General features: G+C 35.8%; 1 protein-coding gene and 1 pseudogene across 1 annotated transcript; both read left to right on the top strand.

Annotated features, from left to right (window-relative positions):
- The first annotated feature begins 5938 nt into the window (after positions 1-5938).
- LOC107954158 (protein TIC 100) lies at positions 5939-12247 on the top strand. The gene is made up of 11 exons (XM_041097579.1): positions 5939-6751; positions 7084-7155; positions 7757-7846; positions 7962-8135; positions 8396-8486; positions 8893-8955; positions 9062-9128; positions 10218-10321; positions 10411-10537; positions 10646-11391; positions 11685-12247. The coding sequence occupies exons 1-11, from the start codon at positions 6105-6107 to the stop codon at positions 12096-12098; spliced, it is 2595 nt and encodes an 864-aa protein (XP_040953513.1). The 5' UTR covers positions 5939-6104; the 3' UTR covers positions 12099-12247.
- Positions 12248-13720: 1473 nt separating this feature from the next.
- On the top strand, positions 13721-19690 carry LOC107954157 (protein TIC 100-like; annotated as a pseudogene).
- Positions 19691-20005: the final 315 nt, after the last annotated feature.

The raw sequence follows: 20005 nt of genomic DNA, 5'->3' as shown, positions 1-20005 counted from the left end.
CTATTTGTTAGATCTCGTAATTGAGAGCATCAAAAATGGATAAGAGTATGGGGATAGACTTGACCATGGCTACTGGAGAAAAGGTCTCATCGTAATCGATGCATTCTTTCTCTGTGTAGTCTTTCCTACAAGTCTAGCTTTATGTGTTTCCATTTTCTCTTCTGCATTCTCTTATACTTGTAGATCCACTTACACCCTATGAGTTTAATCCCAACGGGTAAGTCTACAAGTTCCCATACTGTATTAGATTTCATTGAATCCATTTCGGCATCCATGACTTGTTTCCAAAGCTTGGAATCAATGTCCAGCATAACCTCCTCATAAGCGAGTGGATAATGACCCTCATGATTGACTTCCGTATTATAAATACTACCATCATAGATAAAGAAATTCAGTTTCTTAGAAACTCTCCCACTATTATAGATTCTTTTATGCTATTGATTATTTGCAGGTCTTTCAACAACTTTCTCAAGAATTAAACTTGGTGATTGTTCTACAACTCCCAAAAGTTCCTTAAGTACCACTTTGTAACACCCTTAACCCGTATCTATCGCTGGAATAGGGTTATGAAGCATTACCATAAAAACATAACTTAAAAACATTCAGTTCCAAACATTTCATAAATCATAACATAATCCATTCAAACACATGCATATTGTCCCTTATTCGAGTACTTGATGCCTTAGAAACACTTTAGAAACGATTCAGAACTAAATCAGGAACATCTAAAACATTCAGGGAAAAGTTAGAAAAGTTCATATTGCAGGGGTTACACGGTTGAGGCACACGCCCGTGTAACATTCGAAATAGAGACACATGACCGTGTCCCATCCCATGCCCGTGCTTGTGTAGCTCTCTGAGTTGGGTCACACGACCAAGCCACACGTCCGTCTGCCAGGTCGTGTGTTAGGCCGTGTAACTGCCTAACTTGCAACCTTTTAAAACCTATAGGGACACACGCCCGTGTCGCATTTCTTTCACCCAATTCAAGCATGTACCTAAAAGCCATTTGCACATACAACCAAGACCTTAAAACATGCTTAAAATATGCATAATAAGACCAATTCAATAGGGTATTTAACCATACAACCAATATACCATATAGGCACCTCAATCACAAACAAGTATTCATACCTAAATTTGTGTTTAAATGGTCATATTTCATCCAAACATACTTAACTAATTTCCATATCAAAGCATTCCCTAATTGATCACATTGCAAACATGCCAACATTTACCACTTTGGTCATAAAACCATGCATCAATTTGACCATATAAACACCAACCATCAAACATCAAAGTGCCAAAAGCATACCAACCATAATACCATATGTACAAGCCAAACATAACAACTAGCTCATTGAACATAAGTTCGCCTATACATGCCATTATAACCATGACTAAAACATAAAATCTACCGATATAATCTATGGATAGTGTGATAGGTCTTCGACGAGCTTCCAAACCGATCGAGCTTTCGATAATCTATAAAACATAGGAAAGAAAACAACGTAAGCATATAATGCTTAGTAAGTTCGCATAACGTGAGCATAACTTACCATTTTTATGCATAACTTTAAAATTTAAACGTGAACCGGTCCAACATAAGCTTGACACAAGCCTAAGCATCATCAACAACACAAGTTAGTGTTTAAACACAACAAAATCAACACATGGTAAGATAGATTTCATGTACATAGCACATTTGAATTCATACTTTTCATAAACATGGTTATACATACTTTGATCATCAACAATTCATACATTTCCATAAGTTCTCAACTTAGCTATTGGAACACTTACCATTCCTTCCCTTTTCATGCCCGTTGAATCACTTAAAATAATATTGGATACGCGGGAAGCTCACACAAAGTGTGCTAAACATATGGTCGAAGCCATTCTTTTTCTTTTTTCTTTACATCGATGCTCACTCGAGCCATAAATGGGTTTGCTCACACAAGTTGACGGTCGAAATGTAGCTACACGATGCCGCTCACACTAGCTGGAGAGTATTCACAACAAATATCGAAACTCGACCATCGGTAGGACATTCAAGACCAGCACCCGAAACATGGTAACCCTAATGACATGTCATTTGTATCCTATACATTCCTAAGGTTCAAACGGGGCTCGATAGTCATTGTAACGTCGTTAGATTTCTGTCGTAACATGATATGATAAATAGCATAATAACATATAAATCAAATAATATTAAAACGTTATTTAAACATATGAACTTACCTCGATTTTAAAGATGTCGAAATATGACCACTAATCCGAGACTTTATCTTTTCATTGATCTAGATCCGTACAAGGCTTAACTTGATCTAAATGAGAAAATTCAATCCATTTAATATTTATTCTATTCAATTCAGTCCAAAATTCATAGTTTTGAAAAATTACATTTTCCCCTAATATTTTAACTTCTTTACAATTTAGTCCTTAAGCTCGTAAATTAACATTTATGCAATTTTATCCACATATCACGCTTGTCGATTTATCTATGGACTCATATCAACCCACACAAATCATAAATTTACAATTTCATCATGATATTTAACTATTTTTACAAATAAGTCCCTAAATGATAATTTAATAAAAAATCACTTTACAAAAGTTGTCCATTTAATAATAAAGACTCACAATCTTTCATCAAAACTTCATAAATCATGCAATAGAATTCATAGTAAAACCCTAATTCTTTAAAAATTTTGTAAATTAGTCCCTGGGCTAGCTAGATTAAGCTATAACGATCCCGAAAACATAGAAATCAATAAAAACATGATGAAAACACACTTACATGCAAGGGAGATATAACCGAATGCTTAAGGTGAAAAAATGGAGAATTCTTCCTTTCTCAATTCGGTGGAAGAAGACATTAAAAGATGATGTCTTTTGTTTTTAAATATTTTACATAATTTATTTATTAAATTACTTTATTAACCTTTAACTTTTAACTTAAAAATCATCTAAATTATGCCCATAAATGTCCACTCATAATAATAATAATGGTCTAATTACCATATAAATCCCTTAACAATTTAATTTCATAGCTAATAGACACCTTTAACTAATGGAACTATACTTTTGCACCTTTTACATTTTAGTCCTTTTTACTTAATTAAGCATGCAAACGACAAAATTTCTTAACGAATTTTTTATACGACACTATTGACATACCGTTGACATTAAAATAATAATAAAATAAATATTTTCATGTCAGATTTGTGGTCCTAAAATTACTGTTTCGATTTCACTAAAAAAGAGCTATTACAACTTTACTTCGAGGCTTAAAGTTATCCATGTAGCTTTCCTCAAGAAAAGTAGCATGAGTAGAAACTTTAGTCGTATTATAATTTGGATTATAGAATATTCCACTTGTTCCTTTCGAATATACTACAAACATGCATAATTCTATCTGTGCATCAAACTTTTTTGCATCCTTATCCAATACGTGGGTCGGACAATCCCATATTCTAAAGTGATTTAGAGTAGGTTTCTTTCCATGCCACAGTTCATAAGGTGTCTTACAAGTAGACTTGGTTGACACATCACTTAGAATATAGTAAGTCATTTGTATCACATATTTTAGAATGAAGTAGGGAGTTGTGAATAGCTTAATATTGAATGAACCATGTCAAGCAAGGTTCTATTCCTTCTCTCAGCTATGCCATTCTATTGTGGAGTACACGGTGCAATCAACCAGGATAAAATCTCATACTCTATGAGGTATCCTAAGAACTTGTCGGACAAGTATTCCCCACATTGTTCAGGCCAAAGATTCTTTATGGATAAATCTAATTGTTTTTCCACTTCCGCATGAAACTCTTGATATTTATCAAATGTTTTACTTTTACGCTGGCCACTCACGCACTACCATGTCTCACTCTTTTTGGCCTGAAAAGCATGAAACTCTCGAAATTTTATCAAAAGTTCCCCTTTTGCATTGGCCACTCACGCATTGCCATGTGTCACTCTCTTTGGCCTAAAAAGCTGTCTCCTTTTAATTATTTTTCATTTCATTTTATATTTTAAAAACCCTTTCATTTATTTATTTTTTCCTTTCCCCATCTTTAACAGACCTCTCCATCTTTTACCTTTCTTCTATTTGTTTTGTTTTTTTTTTCTCTTTTTTTCCTTTTACCAAATTTTTCGTTTTCTATCTTTTTATGTTAATTGTTCATAACACATATATTAAAGGAAGAAAACAATCGAAAATGTCAACATTTTTTTGTCTTCTTCAACTTCATCTCTTTTTTTCCTTAGACTTTTCAAATCTCTTTTATTTCTTTTTTTCTCAGATTTTCAAATCTAAAAAACTTTCAATTTTTTAATCAAAAGCTTCTTCTCTGGTTCTTATTTATGTTTAATCAAAACCTTTTTCAATATATGTTTGGAAAAGGAAGATTTTGGGTTTATAGAGAACAAGGATAGGTTTTGTTTTGGGAAAACATGGAACTTATTTCAAAAAGGGTTTTGAGAGTTCAAATTGAATCGTTGAGTGGGGACTGAGTTTAGGTTTATGGGTTGTTGTAGGGTGTTGTAATAAAAGCTAATTGGTAAATTTGGGGTTTTGGTGTTGGGGTTTGAGGGTTTAATGGGGAGAGAAATGGGAGGTGAAGATTGAGCATTAATGTTTCGTGGAGGAAGGTTTATTTCTGAATTCTTTGAACCATTGTAGTCATGGAAAGTAACCTGAAAAAAAAAGGAGAAATAATAACCATTGCTTATTTGCACTTAACATGGTATTCATCATGTCTATTGTGTAAAAAGATGGTGATAAACTTTCATCTATTACTAAAATTATTAGCAATAGTTTTCCCTTTAGAATTTATATGGTAGGAAATGTCTTTTTGCACTTTTTTGCTTCTTTGTTGTCTACATGTGGTTCAAAGCATTCATGAGATGAAGTTCACGAGACTGTTAGATACACTATTGAATGGTGATCGAAATTTTTTTCAACAAAATTTGTTGTGAAGAAGAAGTGTTTGGTTGAGGAAGAGAGGTGAACTAGATTTTTTTCTTGAGAAACAAACAAAAAAAAGTAAATGGAAGAGAAGGGTTTTAAGGTTTAGGAAGGAAAAGATTGGTGTAAAAAAATAGTTGATTGTCATTGCAAAACAAGAAAGGAAAAAGCAAAAAAAAAAAAGAAGAAAAAAAGTTGCAGCAGCCAAAGAGGTAGAATAAGACGATGGGGAAAAAAATTCAAAGGAAAAAAATAAATGAAAATAAAATGAAATGGAAATTAATTAAAGGGGTAGCTTTTCAGGCCAAAGAGAGTGGCATGTGGCAGCATGCAAGTGGCCAGCATTGCCATATCAGCAAAAATTTAACACCGTTAGGCTTAGATACCAATATAGTGGATGAAAAAACAAGTTTGGGTACCAATCTGGGATAAAAAACCATAAAAGTACCAATATGAGAGAAATGTACAAGTTTGAGTACCAATTTTATATTTAACCCTAAAATTTATAATTTCATACTGTAGTTTGAATGGATGTCATACTCTAATTTGACTGAATTTTTGGCGAATCGTAATATTTGGCACATCAAAGTGCCATTGATAGTTTTTGCAATGGTCGAGATGCACAAATTTGATCGAGTTATATGTCAGTTCAAGTTTAGGCATGAATCTAGTCGAGTGATGCAATGGTCCTACAAGGCACGCTTTCAACCTCATAATTGCCACCTCAACAGAAAATGCTTCTCTTGGTTGCTATCTCAGCAAAAAAAATGCTTACTAGAGGACACATTTTCAATTTTTTTCTCAAAAATTGATTTATTTTTCGATCTATTTTCCTAAATTTAAGAAAAACGACCTAAATCCATAATTGACTTTTAAAATAATCCTTTTTATCTAATTAACAAAAAAAAAGAAAATTCATAATTACCAAAATCCAACATCAAAAGTAAATCTAGATACCAAAAAGTACATTTACCCAAAACTGAAAGGACAAATATCACTTAAAAGACATGGAAAATGCCAAAACGCCCAAAACCCTTTTGAAATGATAAACCGCTGTCTTCAATCCTAACGATCCTTTTCTTCTTAACATTCTCTACCTTATCTTCTTCAACCTCTCCCTTCTTTCTACTGCAAAGCAATGTCGAACGAAGAGGAACAACAACTCACTGAGTCACAAGACCCAGAAGAGGATGATGAAGAAGAAGAACAAGCACAACAACTTACTGAGTCGCAACAGCAATACGCAGACTCCGACTCCGACTCCGACTACTCCTCCTCTTCCTCTGACGACTACATCGAGGAATCCGATTCCGAAACCCTCACTTACACCCGACCCGGAGAGGCCCCACCTGAAACCGTAAACACCCCCGAAACCAACATCCGCAGGTACACTCGGGTGCTGGAGAGCAAGAGAATCAAGAGGATCCAAGAGGAAGAAGACGAAGACTACGTTTACATCGAAGACTTATGGGATTTTCCACCAGACCCCGAGAATTGGCGGGAAGAGGATTTGAAGGAGTATTGGGTGGATGCTCCGCTGGAGATGACCAAACCCGGTTGGGACCCTGTTTGGGCTGATGAGGAAGATTGGGAAATTGTTAGGGATGAGATTAAGGAGGGCCGGGACCCGGGGATTGCCCCGTTTTATGTTCCTTATCGGAAGCCTTATCCGGCTATACCGGACAATCATTATGATATTTCGAACCCCAAAGCAGTTATTGAAGAGTTGGATAGGATTGAGGAGTTTCTCAATTGGGTCAGCTACATTTTCCCTGATGGAAGCTCGTATGTTAAACCGACTCTCTCTCTTACTCTTTTCCCCTCATTTTGTTACTATTTGTCTTGTTAAGGCATGCAACTTTATTGCAGTATGGTAGTTTATTTAGGTCTGGGGAGTTTGTAAATGAGGTAGCTAAATGTGCATTTGGATAAGTTTGAACTTGGTCAATTGCACGAAGCAAAATTGTGGCTTTATGTTGAAAGTCAGTCCTCCACTCGTTTTTAATCCAGTAGTTTGCTTTTGACATGTTTGAAGTTCCGGGTAACGGTATGCCTGATTCTGGTTTTGCTTTGACTTGTTTGATTACTCATTATAGTCATTCTGCATTTTGTTTAAGGTATGAAGGCACGGTTTGGGATGATTTGGCTCATGGCAAAGGTGTTTATGTTGCAGAACAGGGGCTGGTCAGGTTTGTCAATGCTTAACTCTTCAGTCTTGATTTCTTGTATGTTTGTATCTCTTTACTTTATCATAATGCTGTTTTCTGCTTTCTTCATACATATGTTCTCGTACCATCCTGGATCAAAGGATCCTTAAATATGCAGATAAGATTGTTTGTAGTTGTAGGAGTTAGCGATGTCAAGCACTGAGGTGCTAGGGTATAGAAGCAATGAGACCCTTTCGGGCAAGGCACATTAGATCAGTCACATACCTGTTGGCTGGTGCACCTAGGTGTGCTTTCTTGTACGGCGGTAGGTGCAAATAGAAGCTTGCCCAATTGAAGTACTCTTGCATTTCTTTTATTATTATTATTATTATTATTGATAAAAAAGTGGACAATATCAAATCCCTTACCTGCTTGGCTCTAGTGACTTGAGTGCATCTTGTGCCCTTGATAACATTGGCAGGATTGAAATGATCACGTTTGCATTATTCAACCCTGAGAGTGCTCTTTGAATATTTCATTTTCCTCTCTTTTATGGTTCCATAAATTGTTCTGTATTGGACTAATGTGTTGCATCAAGTACTTTTGAGCTGAAAAAAAAATTACAAGATGCTTCCTTTTATAGGTATGAAGGTGAATGGTTGCAAAACAACATGGAAGGTCATGGGGTTGTTGAAGTTGATATACCTGATATTGAACCTGTGCCAGGTTCCAAGTATGTAACAATTTGTGAACTATTTATGATGCACTTTGTTATAGCATAGGTTTCACAATCTCAGCAATGGATTTATAAATGATACAACGAAGTTGGAATTTTCCCATTTTGCTAGGCTTGAAGCAAAATTGCGAGCTGAAGGGAAAATAATATCAAGAGATTTCATGACTCCAGAAGATAGAGAATGGTTAGAGATGGATGTTGAGGATAGCATTCGCCTGGCGGATGGGCAATATGAAATACCATTTTATGAGAGTGATATATGGATCAAACATTTTGGCAGAAAACCGTATGTTTCTTTATCAAATATTCTATTTCTTTCTGTCTTATTATTGTCGTCATTGCATTTGAATCTGCCTCATTTTAATTTTTGATCATGTGCATGTTGCTTTTCCTAATCTACTCAATGGTCCAATCTGCACGTGCACATATTGAGCATTTACGTTGTATCATGCGAGGCACTTGTACCTTTTTCTGCCAAACTTTTGAGACTTTAGCAGGTATATATCTCAGTTTGTGGCGTTATTAAGACAAACATTTCTGTTTCAGGGAGAAGGGTCGATACCGTTATGCTGGCCAGTGGAAGCATGGCAGAATGCATGGATGTGGTGTATATGAGGTCAATGAGCGCACCATCTATGTATGTGCTTAAAATATAAACCATTTTGTTTGAGTCTCAATTTGTGTAATTGAATCCATTTCTTCCATGAAGATGTAGTGTACATAAGATTCAATAGTTGTTGCTGCAGCTCAGTTTTGCCCTCTACTTTATAGACCTCAGTTTTCTTTAAAAATAATGCTTTCTAGTAACATAATAGTTGAAAAATAGAAAATTTATTCAAAATTTTTCAAAAGAAAGATGCTAAGATATAATGTTTTTAAGAGAATGAAACACATTCATCGATCAATTTGGTTTGTGGTTGATACTATATATATACACACATAATATATTATTCTTTACTTGTTGTATGAACCATTTCAGCTACTCAAACTCTCTTATAAAAGTGCTTGACTGCTTTTGTGTTCCATAATTTGTAATGGTGCAGGGTAGATTCTATTTTGGAGAGCTATTGGATGATTTAGATGGTTGCGATGAGAACATTTCAGCGGTATTTTTAGATTTTGTCCTACTTAATAAATAGTTCAAAATGAAGTTGGGAGGGGGGGGGAGTAAATTCTATATTATGGTATTTCTTTGACATTGTATTTTTTCAGATGCATGCTGGTATTGCAGAGGTTGCTGCTGCTAAGGCTCGAATGTTTGTTGATAAGCCAGATGGAAGTATGTAGTCTTGCTTTATTAACTATTAGATTTGCATAGGCACAAAATCTTGTTTGACACAGTAACTTCTATGATTTTATACATAGAAACATGATAGATCTCTGTATGTTGTGGACACTTTTATTGGTTGCATATATAAGAGGAAAAAGGCATCCGTTTAAGTCTTTAAAGTAAAATTATTTACTTTTTATTTTACGTTACTTTTACTTTGGGTTTAGTTTATTTTAAGCTATTTTTCATTATTAGGATTTAGTTGTTTTATTTCCTTCTAGAAACATAGTTTTATGTAATTAATCCCTATTTAAGGACTTATTGGAGAATAAAAACATAAGCAGAATTTCTATCTATTTTTTAAGAGATCTAGGTCTCTCTCTAAATGAGCCCTAAAGGTTTCAGTCTCCCTTCGATGAGTTGATCATCAATCACCATAGGTTGTTCTAGGAATAGTGATAAAGGGAAGGCCATCGCTTCCAGGGTTGCTGTTAATCACCCAGTGACTTGGTCCTATTCCCACGTTCTCAACACTGCAAGTTTCTTCGACAAAAATACATAAGGTATATTTGACATAATTCTCTTATAATTGTCCCTACAAGCATCTGTTATGGTTGACACAAGAGTTCTGTCTGCTAGTGTCAATCATGCCAACCAATGTTCAAGCTTGTGCTATATAGATCATGGTTGTAGAGCTCTGCTCAAGTAAGAAACAGAAAGAGAGGAAAACTAAAAGGAAAATAGAAGTGGCTGAACTTTGTACCTTGTGGTAACTGGATAAGTCAACGTTTTGACTTGTGATGAAGTTGTAGATTCTTATATTTAGAGATGAATATGGGCTATAAGTTATCGATGCTAAAACCTCCGTTGAAGTCTTCTGCTTATCTGTTTATTGGGTGCAAAAGGAAGCTCTTTGGAGATTCATGGAGCCTCTTGATGACTGTTCTGTATAATTTATCTGAAATTTGAATGCATGACTTTTTCTGTTGGATTTACCCTCTACATGATACTTTGGAATCCCTAATCCCTATGCCTTTTTACATTAATCACTAACAATTTTAAACATTAACCTTATATAATCTTGACTTGCATGTCTAGTGGTTAGGGAAGAGAGAGGTCCTTATGGTGATCCTCAACATCCCTATTTCTATGAGGAGGAAGATGTGTGGATGGCACCAGGTTTTATCAAGCAGTTCTACGAAGTAAGTAAAAGCTTTTCTTTTGCATGGTGGATTCTTCCATTAATAATGAAAAGGGAGAGAAAATAAGTATGTTAGTTGGCACTTGGCAGGTTCCTGATTATTGGAAGACATACGTGCATGAAGTTGATCAGGAAAGAGAAATGTGGCTAAACTCATTTTATAAAGCTCCCCTTAGGTTACCAATGCCTGCAGAGCTTGAATATTGGTGGTCGAAAGGTATTCTTTATTCGCTTCAGTTATTATTTCCTAGTCTCTGAAAGTGATATCAAGAATTCTTTTTCTTTTTTGGTTTTTTTAAATGGATGTTTACATTTTCTTTATCAGATGAGACTCCTGAATTTGTACTTATCAACAAAGAACCGGAACCTGATCCTGAAGATCCGTCAAAGCTAATATATACTGAAGACCCACTCATTTTGCATACCCCAACTGGACGATTGATCAATTACATTGAGGATGAGGAACATGGTGTCCGATTATTTTGGCAGCCACCTGTGAAAGAAGGTGAAGAGATTGATCCAAAGAAGGCTAAGTTCCTGCCCCTTGGATTTGATGAGTTCTATGGACGGGAAGTGATTCAAAAAAGGGATAATATATGGAAGCGTCTAATAACGGCAATAGAAAATGCGTTGAAGCCAGGATTTGATAAACTAGAAAAGTGGACTGAAGAGAAGAAGAAGGCTGGTGAGTTGAAGATGAAGCTTATTGAAAAGGAACTTGATCTTATAGAGGCTGAACTGTGTTTAGAAGAGGCCATTGAGGACATGGATGAAGAACTAAAGAAGAAAGAAAAAGAGGAGGAGAAGAAGATGGAAATGGGATTGCTGGAGGATGAAGATACTTCTGTGGTGGCTAACCTAGAGGACAAAGCCATTCCCAAAGATGATGTTGACAAAGTTGTGGATGAAGAGGAAGACGGAGAGGAAGAGGAAGAGGAAGAGGATGATGATGATGATGTTACACCTTCCAGTTTTGGATCTGTTGCTGGCAATCAGAAGGAAAAGAAGCCTAGGGAGCCTCCATTCTCTTCATCTTCATTGTTGTTTGCTTCTTGCAGCCTTGTTTCAGCGGTAAATTCTTATACAATTCAATTTTATTTCCATGTTTTGTTCTCATTTCTGTTCTAATTCTGTGATTTGCATGTGGAGGAAAAAATGGTCTTATTGTTTCACCTTTGCTCTTTGACTAATGGGGAATTTGTCTGAAAAGCCTTTATTCCGATATCAGATTGTAACCGAAATGACCATTTATGTCTATTCTGTTTAGTTTCACAATTCTTTATGCTAATTGAATGGGTGGTCATTTGAAAGTTGCATTGCTTTTATATTTCAGATTTCAGTGGTTACTATCTTTTGCTTTACAGGTTCCATCTACATTGCGAGAATCAATTTTAGCACTGAAACAACGTAGATTACCACTAAAATCCCATCCTCCGTCAAGTGTGGAAAGCGCCAGCGATCCATTGAAAATAATTGATTCGGTCAGTTTCCCTTTGGTGCTAGGCCACAAAGGAAGGTTGAGGGCATTCAAGCAAGACCATCAGAAGTTTCAACCACAAAACCAATCTAGAGGAAAGAAGTCTCAGTTACACTCCTTATGCAAGATCTTATCATGTCCTTCAACTACTACCAGAAGCCGTGTAAGACAACCTGGAAACCTTAACCGTTCTGAGCTGCATGTTGCACCGAAGAAATATTCAGACATCTTATCTTTGCATATTCCGGTTTGTTATTTGGAATCATACCCAGATACTAAAAGGCATGGAGCCTCATTGTAGGAACTTGAATGATTGCACTTACGAGGGTCAGTCTTTGTTGAGGTTGTATTTGATTGGTTTTTTGGCCAATCTTAATTTGAAGTATACACTTGGCTTTTATTTTTTAAAAACAGAGAAAAATAACGTCAAAGTTAGACATTGAAAAATCATTTTGAGCTTTGGCACATTTTTTCCTATACAAAGAAAAAGCTTAGACGATGAGCAAAATCTCATCTGGAATATTTCTTGGATGCTTTGATTCTTATATGAAAGTTGAAGGATCAACGAAAGTTTCATTCAGGCAATTGGGATTTGGGGTGAATGATCAACTTCAATACTTTTGGTCCTATTGGTTTTATTTTCATTTAAAATTCCACATTGGGAGTGCTGTGACTAGGAGTGTAAATGGGAAAATTTTATACTCTTGGAAGATATTTGGGTTTTGCTTGAAAATTTTTTGAATATTGGAAATCAAATTTGAATTCTACTTTGTGATTTACAGCAAGTTGAGCTATCACGAGCTTTAATATTTGAGCTTGAATTTGATTAGTATCAAAATTTAAACATTAACAATCGAATATGAATCATGAGAACTGGTTTTTATTTTTTATCAAGTAAACATGGTAAATGGAGCAATCCCAAGATTGATGTTTAAAGGTAAAATTCCCTTGCATTTCAAGTCAAGAATATTTGTTTAAACCACCATAAAACTCCATCACTTCTCCAATCTTGAAGAACCGACATGGCATCGGGACGTTCATAATCATGTGCTTAGGTACAAAGACTCCTCAGCAGATATTGCGGTCTAAATATAACGAATACTAATGATTAAATCATTTCTGCACTTTTGAAGAATCAACATGACATCTAACACTTGGAGGCTCATAATCATGTGCGTAGGTACAATATATTATTCTTTGAAATGTTTAGCAACACTTCTTTTAACACCATAGTGACCTCTAGAGAAGTTGTGTACAATAACTTCAAGCAAAGATATGCTTAGTCTTTATAGTTGATATGGAGATAGAAATTTGCTTTCTACTGTCAGTGCAGTCAACATAAATATACCCAGCTAGCAATTTAAATCCAATAATGGAGGTTCCTATTGGATAGTCTAACAATTTAAATCCAATAATTAAACATATAAATATATAAATAAATGTATGTTCGTCAAAAGAGTGTCAAATATGATTCTTCAATAATTCTAGTCTACAAGTTTAGCAAATGAGTCCACAAGCAATGGATGATGCATTATGAAAGTTTAATTGAACCCAAAAACTTAACATTTAATAACCGAAGAAAAAGATGTGGAGAATCTTGTCTAGAACCATGAAATTGTTTGTGCCTCGTTCCTTGAAATAGTACCCTTGTTTCGATCCATTTCATGTTTTTGTTTCACCCGCTAAATTTTAATTTCTATGTATTTTTTTCAAACATTTAATAATTTTAAATTTTTTAAATTTTTAAAAATTTAAAATTAAGAGAATGTATAAAATTTAAAATTAAAATTTCTAAAAATAGAACCAAATTAATAAAATGCGTAAAATATTATTATCTACCAATTTCACATGAAAAAAGATAACATCATTTGTCTATACTTACCAAAATGAAAATAGAAAGCAAACATAGGTACACCACAAAAATCACTTAAAAGACATGGAAAATGCCAAAACGCCCAAAACCCTTTTGAAATGATAAACCGCTGTCTTCAATCCTAACGATCCTTTTCTTCTTAACATTCTCTACCTTATCTTCTTCAACCTCTCCCTTCTTTCTACTGCAAAGCAATGTCGAACGAAGAGGAACAACAACTCACTGAGTCACAAGACCCAGAAGAGGATGATGAAGAAGAAGAACAAGCACAACAACTTACTGAGTCGCAACAGCAATACGCAGACTCCGACTCCGACTCCGACTACTCCTCCTCTTCCTCTGACGACTACATCGAGGAATCCGATTCCGAAACCCTCACTTACACCCGACCCGGAGAGGCCCCACCTGAAACCGTAAACACCCCCGAAACCAACATCCGCAGGTACACTCGGGTGCTGGAGAGCAAGAGAATCAAGAGGATCCAAGAGGAAGAAGACGAAGACTACGTTTACATCGAAGACTTATGGGATTTTCCACCAGACCCCGAGAATTGGCGGGAAGAGGATTTGAAGGAGTATTGGGTGGATGCTCCGCTGGAGATGACCAAACCCGGTTGGGACCCTGTTTGGGCTGATGAGGAAGATTGGGAAATTGTTAGGGATGAGATTAAGGAGGGCCGGGACCCGGGGATTGCCCCGTTTTATGTTCCTTATCGGAAGCCTTATCCGGCTATACCGGACAATCATTATGATATTTCGAACCCCAAAGCAGTTATTGAAGAGTTGGATAGGATTGAGGAGTTTCTCAATTGGGTCAGCTACATTTTCCCTGATGGAAGCTCGTATGTTAAACCGACTCTCTCTCTTACTCTTTTCCCCTCATTTTGTTACTATTTGTCTTGTTAAGGCATGCAACTTTATTGCAGTATGGTAGTTTATTTAGGTCTGGGGAGTTTGTAAATGAGGTAGCTAAATGTGCATTTGGATAAGTTTGAACTTGGTCAATTGCACGAAGCAAAATTGTGGCTTTATGTTGAAAGTCAGCCCTCCACTCGTTTTTAATCCAGTAGTTTGCTTTTGACATGTTTGAAGTTCCGGGTAACGGTATGCCTGATTCTGGTTTTGCTTTGACTTGTTTGATTACTCATTATAGTCATTCTGCATTTTGTTTAAGGTATGAAGGCACGGTTTGGGATGATTTGGCTCATGGCAAAGGTGTTTATGTTGCAGAACAGGGGCTGGTCAGGTTTGTCAATGCTTGACACTTCAGTCTTGATTTCTTGTGTATGTGTATCTCTTCACTTTATCATAATGCTGTTTTCTGCTTTCTTCATACCTATGTTCTAGTACCATCCTGCATTGAAGGACCCTTAAACATGCAGATAAGATTGTTTGTAGTTATACGAGTCAGTGATGTCAAGCACCAAGGTGCTAGACTATAAAAGCAATGAAGACCCTTTCTTGTACGGCAGCAGGTGCAAATAGAAGCTTGCCCGATTGAAGTTCTCTTTAAATATTTATTTTATTATTGTTATTTTCTAAAAGTTTTTTATTAGTAAAAAAGTGGACTATATCAAACTCCCTACGTTGTGGGCTGTAGTGACTCGAGTCTTGACAACATTGTTAGGATTGAAATGACAGCGTCTGCATTATTCAACCCAGAGATTGCTCTTTAAATATTTCATTTTCCTCTGTTTTATGGGTCTAGAAATTGTTCCGTATTGGGCTAAGTTGCATCAAGTACTTTTGAGCTGCTTACGCTTTTTTTAAAGAAAAAATTTACAGGATGCTTCCTTTTATTGGTATGAAGGTGAATGGTTGCAAAACAATATGGAAGGTCATGGGATTGTTGAAGTTGATATACCTGATATAGAACCTGTGCCAGGTTCCAAGTACGTAACAATTTGTGAACTATTTATGATGCACTTATATTATAGCATAGGTTTTACAATCTCAGCAATTGATTATAAATTATACAATGAAGTTGGAATTTTCACATTTTTCTAGGCTTGAAGCAAAAATGCGAGCTGAAGGGAAAATAATATCAAGAGATTTCATGACTCCAGAAGATAGAGAATGGTTAGAGATGGATGTTGAGGATAGCATTCGCCTGGCGGATGGGCAATATGAAATACCATTTTATGAGAGTGATATATGGATCAAACATTTTGGCAGAAAACCGTATGTTTCTCCATCAAATATTCTATTTCTTTTTGTCTTATTATTATTATTTTTGTCATTGCATTTGAATCTGCCTTATTTTATTTTTATTTTTGATAATATGCATGTTGCTTTTCCTAATCCTACCCAATTGTCCAATCTGCACATGCACATATTGAGCATTTACATTGTATCATGCAAGGCACTTGTATCTTACTTTTTCTGCCGAACTTTTGAGACTTTAGCAGGCATGTATCTCAATTTGTGGTGTTAAGAGGACAAACATTTCTGTTTCAGGGAGAAGGGTCGATACCGCTATGCTGGCCAGTGGAAGCATGGCAGAATGCATGGGTGTGGTGTATATGAAGTCAATGAGCGCACCATCTATGTATGTGCTTAAAATATAGACTGTTCCGTTTGAGTCTCAATTTGCGTAATTCAATCCATTTCTTCCATGAAGATGTGGATTTATTTTTACATAAGATTTAGTATGTGTTGCTGCATCCAAGTTTTTGCCTCTGCTTTTTAGGCCTCAGTTTTCTTTAAAATAATGCTTTCTAGTAACATAATAGTTGAAAAGTAGGAAATTTGTACAATACTTTTCAAAAGAAAGATGCTAAGATATAATGGTTTTAAGAGAATGCAAAACATTCATCGTTCTATTTGGTTAATGGTTGATACTATATTACATGCACATATGATATATTATTTTTCACTTTTATGAACCATTTCTGCTACTCAAATTGTCTTATAAAAGTGCTTGACTGCTTTTGTGTTCCATAATTTGTAACGGTGCAGGGTAGATTCTATTTTGGAGAGTTATTGGAGGATTTAGATGGTTGTGATGAGAACATTTCAGCGGTATTCTCAATTTGTTTCCTACTTAATAAATAGTTCAAAATGAAGTTTTTTTTTGGGGGGGGGGGGGTTGGAATAAATTCTATATTATGGTATTTCTCTGACATTGCAGTTTTTCAGATGCATGCTGGTATTGCAGAGGTTGCTGCTGCTAAGGCTCGGATGTTTGTTAATAAGCCAGATGGAAGTATGTAGTCTTGCTTTATTAACTATTAGATTTGCATAAGCACAAAATCTTGTTTGACACAGTAACTTCTAAGATTTTATATATGGAAACAAGATAGATCTCTGTGCAAGTTTCTTCAACAAAAAATGCATAACATCTTTAAAATTCGACTTGTTCAGGTATATTTGACATATAATTTTCTCTTATAATTGTCCCTACAAGTGTCTGTTATGGTTGACATGAGAGTTGTGTCCCCTAGTGTCAATCATGCCAATGTTTCAAGCATGTGCTAATTAGATCATGGCTGTAGAGCTATGCTAGAGTAAAAAACAGAAAGGGAAGAAAACAAAAAGGAAAATAGAAGTGGCTGAACTTTGTACCTTGCGGTAACTGAATAGGTCAACTTTTTGGTTTGTGATGAAGCTGAATATTTACAAGTTGTACATACTCATATTTAGAGATGAATACGGGTTATAACTTATAAGTGTTATCATTGCTAAAAGCCTCCCTCACAGTCTTCTGCTTATCTATTTATTGGGTGCAAAAGGAAGTTCTTTGGAGATTCAAGGAGCCTCTTGTTGACTGTTTTGCATAATTTGTTTTCTGGGTCCTCTAGAATATGATTTGAAGTTCAAGTGCAGTTTGTCATGTTGGATGTTCCTCATTGCGGAAGGCCTGACTTGACTATACTCTGAAATTTGAATGCATGACTTTCTTTGGATTTACCCTCTACATGATACTTTGGAACCCCTATGCCTTTTTACATTTTATCACTGACAATTTTAAACATTAACCTTATATAATCTTGACTTTTTATCTTGGTTTGCATGTATAGTGGTTAGGGAAGAGAGGGGCCCTTATGGTGATCCTCAACACCCCTATTTCTATGAGGAGGAAGATGTGTGGATGGCACCAGGCTTTATCAATCAGTTCTACGAAGTAAGTAAAAGCTTTTCTTTCGCGTGGTGGATTCTTTCCACAATTATGAAAAGGGAGAAGAAATAAGTATGTTTGTTGGCAGGTTCCTGATTATTGGAAGACATATGTGCATGAAGTTGATCAGGAAAGAGAAATGTGGCTGAACTCATTTTATAAAGCTCCCCTGAGGTTACCTATGCCTGCAGAGCTTGAATATTGGTGGTCGAAAGGTATTTCTTTATTCGCTTCTGTTATTATTTCTTAGTCTCCAAAAGTGATATGAAGAATCCTTTTCCTTTTCGGTTTTTTTAAATGGATGTTTACATTTTATTGATCAGATGAAACTCCTGAATTTGTACTTATCAACAAAGAACCGGAGCCTGATCCTGAAGATCCGTCAAAGCTAATATATACTGAAGACCCGCTCATTTTGCATACCCCAACTGGACAATTGATCAATTACATTGAGGATGAGGAACATGGTGTCCGATTATTTTGGCAGCCACCTGTGAGAAGGTGAAGAGATTGATCCAAAGAAGGCTAAGTTCCTGCCCCTTGGATTTGATGAGTTCTATGGACGGGAAGTGATTCAAAAAAGGGATAATATATGGAAGCGTCTAATAACGACAATAGAAAATGCGTTGAAGCCAGGATTTGATAAACTAGAAAAGTGGACTGAAGAGAAAAAGAAGGCTGGTGAGTTGAAGATGAAGCTTATTGAAAAGGAACTTGATCTTATAGAGGCTGAACTGTGTTTAGAAGAGGCCATTGAGGACATGGATGAAGAACTAAAGAAGAAAGAAAAAGAGGAGGAGAAGAAGATGGAAATGGGATTGCTGGAGGATGAAGATACTTCTGTGGTGGCTAACCTAGAGGACAAAGCCATTCCCAAAGATGATGTTGACAAAGTTGTGGATGAAGAGGAAGACGGAGAGGAAGAGGAAGAGGAAGAGGATGATGATGATGATGTTACACCTTCCAGTTTTGGATCTGTTGCTGGCAATCAGAAGGAAAAGAAGCCTAGGGAGCCTCCATTCTCTTCATCTTCATTGTTGTTTGCTTCTTGCAGCCTTGTTTCGGTGGTAAGTTCTTATACAATTCATTTTTATTTCCATGTTTTGTTCTCATTTCTGTTCTAACTCTAATTTGCTTGTGGAGAAATAAATGGTCTATGAAGGTGAAGCCTTTACTCTTTGATGAATAGGGAATTTGTCTGAAAAGCCTTTATTCTGATATCAGATTGTAACTGAAATGACCATTTATGCCCATTCTTTTATTTTCACAATCCTTTAGGCTAATTGAATAGGTAGTCTTTCGGAGGTTGCCTTGCTTTTATATTGCGGATTTCAATATTTATCATCTTTCGCTTTACAGGTTCCGTCTACATTGCGAGAATCTATTTTAGCATTGAAACAACGTAGATTACCACTAAAATCCCATCCTTCATCAAGTGTGGAAAGCGCCAGTGATTCATTGAAAACAACTGATTCGGTCAGTTTCCCTTTGGTGCTAGGCCACAAAGGAAGGTTGAGGGCATTCAAGCAAGATCATCAGAAGTATCAACCACAAAACCAATCTAGTGGAAAGAAGTCTCAGTTACACTCCTTATGTAAGATCTTATCATGTCCTTCAACTACTACCAGAAGCCGTGTAAGACAACCTGAAAATCTTAACCGTTATGAGCTGCATGCTGCACCAAAGAAATATTCAGACAGCATCTTATCTTTGCATATTCCTGTTTGTTATTTGGAATCATACACGGATACTAAAAGGCATGGAGCCTCATTGTAGGAACTTGAATGATTGCACCTACGAGGGTCATTCTTTGTTGAGGTTGCATTTGATTGGGTTTTTACCAATCTTAATTTTAAAGTATGCACTTAGAAAGAAAAATAACGTCAAAGTTAAACATTGAAAAAGCATTTTGAGCATTTTCTCCTATACAAAGAAAAAGCCCAGATGACATAGTCCTTGCCTCCTTGGATGCTTTCATTCAGGTTTGGAGGGAATGATTAACCGGAATTTCATGTAATTTTTGGCTTTGATTAATCGGATAATTTATACTCGAAAATTATTTGGAATTTAAATTTTACTCAAGTGAATTTTTTTATGTTTGATTAGCATTGAAAACTCTCAAATCAAATTTTGAGCATAAACATTCGAATTTTATCTAGTTAAAGATCCAAAGGACCTTCTTTTGACAGGTGGCATTTTTATCATGAATCTTTTTCTTT

This window comes from Gossypium hirsutum, chromosome D07 (genome assembly GCF_007990345.1).
Source record: "Gossypium hirsutum isolate 1008001.06 chromosome D07, Gossypium_hirsutum_v2.1, whole genome shotgun sequence".
Lineage (NCBI taxonomy): Eukaryota > Viridiplantae > Streptophyta > Magnoliopsida > Malvales > Malvaceae > Gossypium > Gossypium hirsutum.
This window is presented reverse-complemented; position numbering and strand designations above follow the sequence as displayed.

Bases quoted from the DNA above. Each gene is read 5' to 3' on its own strand.
- LOC107954158 (XM_041097579.1), top strand. From the start codon at position 6,105: ATGTCGAACGAAGAGGAACAACAACTCACTGAGTCACAAGACCCAGAA. The intron at 7,847-7,961 runs GTATGTAACAAT...CCATTTTGCTAG, and splicing joins GAACCTGTGCCAGGTTCCAA to GCTTGAAGCAAAATTGCGAG. The intron at 8,956-9,061 runs GTATTTTTAGAT...GTATTTTTTCAG, and splicing joins GCGATGAGAACATTTCAGCG to ATGCATGCTGGTATTGCAGA.